Below are 5,845 nucleotides of genomic sequence, written 5' to 3'. Positions count from 1 at the left end.
CTGGGACAGACAGTGTTTTTTAAAAAAATTTGGCTTCTGGAGAGTTTAAACAGGTATTGCTCAACAAAATTCATCACAATTTATTGGCAAGTAACACAGCACAGCATAAAATTACTAAAAATATTAAGATCATTGCTTCAAGTACAACACATTTGCAAAATTAAAAATAAAAATTTATTGTGATGCCTGAAATAAGTGTGAGAGTAGTATTCATTCAAATATCAAGGTGTTAGAATGCTTGATGCCACAGATGTAAGTGGAAATGAGAATCTTAAAGGCCTTCTGAAAACAAGGGTAGAAAAATCCATAAATCAATGGGTTACAAGTGGAATTGAAATATGCAAACCAAAACAAAGCATCAAAAACAACGGCTGGGGTCCAAAAATTGAAAAAAGGGTCGAGAGCCGCAGCAGTAAAATAAGGCAGCCAACATAACAAAAAAACACCCATGACAATGGCCAAAGTTTTAGCTGCTTTTCTCTCTCTGTGAGCAGAGCTTTGGCTCTTCATCGCTCCAGTCACTCTTTCTGACATAACCTTTACATGTTTTCGTGCAACATAGAATATTTTTAAATACAGAGAGCTCATGATCATCCCGGGAAGGAAAAATGTGAGAATTGGACATACAATACCCCACTGTTTATTGAAAAACAAAACACAACTTCCCACACAGTAAGTCTGCAATATAAGCATCTCCAATCCATCTGCAGTTATCCCTGAAAACACAACAGAGAAGCTATACACAAATGAAAATAGCCATATGAAAGTAGTAAATACAGTCACAGTGTTGTTTGTGACCTTCATTCTGTATCTGAGAGGGTCACAAATGGCCATGTACCTGTCGACAGATACTAAACTGAGATGCAGTATTGAGGAGATGCAGAAGCTCATGTCAAAACTAGAATGCACTTTACACACAAAATCTCCCAGATACCAGCAGCCTTCAACAGATCGCACCATGCTGTTTGGCATAACCAAAGAACCCACGAGACAGTCGCTGGCAGCCAGAGAGCGAACGATCAGATGAGTTGGAGACTGAAGCTGTTTGAAGTGAGAGATGGAGATGATGATCAGCAGGTTCCCAAAAACTGTTGTGAGGATCAACAGCACCATGAAAACATACATCACCACTTTAACTACAGTAAGACGATGCAATTTCATACAGGAGTCCGGTCGGAGTGGATAGCAGAGAAACATATTCTCAGTTTGAGTCTCATTTGAAGTCATCACATCTAATCCAGATGCTTACAATTATAAACATAATTATAAAAATAATTATTTTAATGGAAACAGTTTATTATACCCAAAGAAAGATAAATATAGAACATGCTGATACATTTTAACATTATAAATGGACTTGGTGTAGCTTGGTTTTCTCCATGTATATACCCTCATATTTGACATAACCCCTCCTACACTCGCCAGTTTAACCCTTGGTTACAAAAACAACATGCCTCAGGAGAAAAAATAAAATAAATCAGACCCAATTCATAAAATGTACAAATACGAGTATATAGGTACTGAATGGTTCACGGGGCAAATTCCAAATGGAAGTGATCATCCCTATCCCCTTGGAGTGGGGACTTTGGAGTAAGCAGGGCACGTGGCTTATTCCAGGGTGTGCCATTGTTTTGTTGTTTAGAGTGCACTTGGCAAAGGGAGCAAAATTAAACAATTAACAATTTAATTGAGGTTCAACAAATAAAAAACAGAAGCAATATGGATAAACAAATGATAAAGCTTGGCTTATTGAATATCAGATCGCTTTTCTACGAAAACACTTTTTGTAAATAATATGATCACTGATCATAATATAGATGTACTCTGTTTGACAGAAACCTGGCCAAAACCTGATGATTACATTATTTTAAATGAGTCCACCCCCCAAGATTACTGTTATAAACATGAGCCACGTCTAAAAGGCAAAGGTGGAGGTGTTGCTTCAATTTATAACAACGTTTTCAGGATTTCTCAGAGGGCAGGCTACAACTATAACTCTTTTGAAGTAATGGTGCTTCATATAACATTATCCAGAGAAACAAATGTTAATGATAAATCCCCTGTTATGTTTGTACTGGCTACTGTATACAGGCCACCAGGGCACCATACAGACTTTATTAAAGAGTTTGGTGATTTTACATCCGAGTTAGTTCTGGCTGCAGATAAAGTTTTAATAGTTGGTGATTTTAATATCCATGTTGATAATGAAAACGATGCATTGGGATCAGCATTTATAGACATTCTGAACTCTATTGGTGTTAGACAACACGTTTCAGGACCTACTCATTGTCGAAATCATACTCTAGATTTAATACTGTCACGTGGAATTGATGTTGATGGTGTTGAAATTATTCCGCCAAGTGATGATATCTCAGATCATTATTTAGTTCTTTGCAAAATTCATACAGCCAAAATTGTAAATCCTACTTCTTGTTACAAGTATGGAAGAACCATCACTTCTAACACAAAAGACTACTTTTTAAGTTATCTTCCTGATGTATCCAAACTCCTTAGCATATCCAAAACCTCAGAACAACTTGATGATGTAACAGAAACTATGGACTCTCTCTTTTCTAGCACTTTAAATAAAGTTGCTCCTTTACGCTTAAGGAAGGTTAAGGAAAACAGTTTGACACCATGGTATAATGAGCATACTCGCACCCTTAAGAGAGCAGCCCGAAAAATGGAGCGCAGCTGGAGGAAAACAAAACTAGAGGTATTTCGTATTGCTTGGCGGGAAAGTAACATATCCTACAGAAAAGCATTAAAAACTGCTAGATCCGATTACTTTTCTTCTCTTTTAGAAGAAAACAAACATAAGCCCAGGTATTTATTCAATACAGTGGCTAAATTAACGAAAAATAAAGCCTCAACAAGTGTTGACATTTCCCAACACCACAGCAGTAATGACTTTATGAACTACTTTACTTCTAAAATCAATACTATTAGAGATAAAATTGCAACCATTCAGCCGTCAGCTACAGTATCACATCAGACAGTGCACTATAGACCCCCTGAGGAACAGTTCCACTCATTCTCTACCATAGGAAAGGAAGAATTGTATGAACTTGTTAAATCATCTAAACCAACAACATGTATGTTAGACCCTATACCATCTAAGCTCCTAAAAGAGGTGCTTCCAGAAGTCATAGATCCTCTTCTGACTATTATTAATTCCTCATTGTCGTTAGGATATGTCCCCAAAAACTTCAAACTGGCTGTTATTAAACTTCTCATCAAAAAACCACAACTTGACCCCACTAGTTAATTATAGACCAATCTCGAATCTCCCTTTTCTGTCCAAGATACTAGAAAAGGTGGTATCCACACAATTATATTCCTTCTTAGAGAAAAATGGTATATGTGAGGATTTCCAGTCAGGATTTATACCGTATCATAGTACTGAGACTGCTCTCCTTAGAGTTACAAATGATCTGCTCTTATCATCTGATCGTGGGTGTATCTCTCTATTAGTTTTATTGGATCTTAGTGCTGCGTTTGACACAATTGACCACAACATTCTTTTGCATAGACTTGAACACTTTGTTAGCATCAGTGGAAGTGCATTAGCATGGTTTAAATCGTACTTATATGACCGCCATCAGTTCGTAGCAGTGAATGAAGATGTATCCTATCGATCACAAGTGCAGTATGGAGTACCTCAAGGCTCAGTACTAGGGCCGCTACTCTTCATGCTTTATATGTTACCCTTGAGAGATATCATCAGGAAACATGGTGTTAGCTTTCACTGTTATGCTGATGATACTCAGCTCTATATTTCTTCGCAGCCCGGTGAAAGACACCAATTTGAAAAACTAATGGATTGCATAGTCGATATAAAAAACTGGATGACGAGTAATTTCTTACTGCTAAATTCTGAAAAAAACAGAGGCGTTAATTATAGGACCTAAAAACTCTGCTTGTAATAACCTAGAACACTGTCTAAGACTTGATGGTTGCTCTGTCAATTCTTCGTCATCAGTTAGGAACCTAGGTGTGCTATTTGATCGCAATATTTTCTTAGAAAGCCACGTTTCTAGCATTTGTAAAACTGCATTTTTCCATCTCAAAAATATATCTAAATTACGGCCTATGCTCTCAATGTCAAATGCAGAAATGTTAATTCATGCATTTATGACCTCAAGGTTAGATTATTGTAATGCTTTATATGGTGGTTGTTCTGCACGCTTAGTAAACAAACTACAGCTAGTCCAAAATGCAGCAGCAAGAGTTCTTACTAGAACAAGGAAGTATGACCATATTAGCCCGGTCCTGTCAACACTGCACTGGCTCCCTATCAAGCATCGCATAGATTTTAAAATATTGCTTATTACTTATAAAGCCCTGAATGGTTTAGCACCTCAGTATTTGAATGAGCTCCTTTTACATTATAATCCTCTACGTCCGCTACGTTCTCAAAACTCAGGCAATTTGATAATACCTAGAATATCAAAATCAACTGCAGGCGGCAGATCCTTTTCCTATTTGGCGCACAAACTCTGGAATAACCTACCCAACATTGTTCGGGAGGCAGACACACTCTTGCAGTTTAAATCTAGATTAAAGACCCATCTCTTTAACCTGGCATACACACAACATACTAATATGCTTTTATTATCCAAATCCGTTAAAGGATTTTTAGGCTGCATTAATTAGGTAAACCGGAACCGGAAACACTTCCCATAACACCCTATGGACTTGCTACATCATTAGAAGAATGGCATCTACGCTAATATTTGTCTGTTTCTCTCTTGTTCCGAGGTCACCGTGGCCACCAGATCCAGTCTGTATCCAGATCAGAGGGTCACTGCAGTCACCCGGATCCAGTACGTATCCAGACCAGATGCTGGATCAGCACCTAGAAAGGACCTCTACATCCCTGAAAGACAGTGGAGACCAGGACAACTAGAGCCCCAGATACAGATCCCCTGTAAAGACCTTGTCTCAGAGGCGCACCAGGACAAGACCACAGGAAACAGATGATTCTTCTGCACAATCTGACTTTGCTGCAGCCTGGAATTGAACTACTGGTTTCGTCTGGTCAGAGGAGAACTGGCCCCCCAACTGAGCCTGGTTTCTCCCAAGGTTTTTTTCTCCATTCTGTCACCGATGGAGTTTCGGTTCCTTGCCGCTGTCGCCTCTGGCTTGCTTAGTTGGGGACACTTCATCTACAGCGATATCGTAGACTTGATTGCAAATAAATGCACAGACACTATTTAACTGAACAGAGATGACATAACTGAATCCAATGATGAACTGCCTTTAACTATCATTTTTGCATTATTGACACTGTTTTCCTAATGAATGTTGTTCAGTTGCTTTGACGCAATGTATTTTGTTTAAAGCGCTATATAAATAAAGGTGACTTTGACTTTGACTTTAATTCCTCATTATCTTCAGCTGGCATGTTCCTGTTACAACGCAGCATGGTGTCCATCAGTGACGGCATAATTTTTTTTAATATATATATATATATATATATATATATTTTTTTTTATACAGTATATATATTAGTTTTGGATTAGTGGTATTTGGATTCTGGGATGCAGTACTGAAGTGTCATCTCACCAGTGTTGGACAGTAACGCATTATTAGTAACGCGTTACTGTAACGCAGTTACTTTTGACAGTAACTAATACTGTAACGCATTACTTTTTAAATAAATTAACTCCGTTACCATAAGGTGCATTGTCTGTTACTTTTTTAAAAATTAATTAATTTAGACTGAAGTGCAGCCTAACCTGTTTGCAGCAGCGACGCATTGTAGGATTGGTGGATGCCAACCACTGTAAACACGAAGACGCACTGTGTGTGTGTTTCCATTTATTCAAGTTTGTGTGGCAGT

General features: G+C 38.0%; 1 protein-coding gene across 1 annotated transcript; it reads right to left on the bottom strand.

Annotated features, from left to right (window-relative positions):
• Window positions 1–210: 210 nt before the first annotated feature.
• On the bottom strand, window positions 211–1,227 carry LOC132091802 (trace amine-associated receptor 3-like). Its single transcript, XM_059497907.1, has one exon. The coding sequence runs from the start codon at window positions 1,225–1,227 to the stop codon at window positions 211–213; it is 1,017 nt and encodes a 338-aa protein (XP_059353890.1).
• Window positions 1,228–5,845: the final 4,618 nt, after the last annotated feature.

The sequence above is a fragment of the Carassius carassius genome, chromosome 18 (assembly GCF_963082965.1).
Source record: "Carassius carassius chromosome 18, fCarCar2.1, whole genome shotgun sequence".
Lineage (NCBI taxonomy): Eukaryota > Metazoa > Chordata > Actinopteri > Cypriniformes > Cyprinidae > Carassius > Carassius carassius.
Note: the sequence above shows the minus strand (reverse complement) of the source record. Positions and strands in the feature narration are given on the sequence as shown.

Coding starts and splice junctions, on each gene's coding strand:
- LOC132091802 (XM_059497907.1), bottom strand. CDS start 1,227: ATGACTTCAAATGAGACTCAAACTGAGAATATGTTTCTCTGCTATCCA.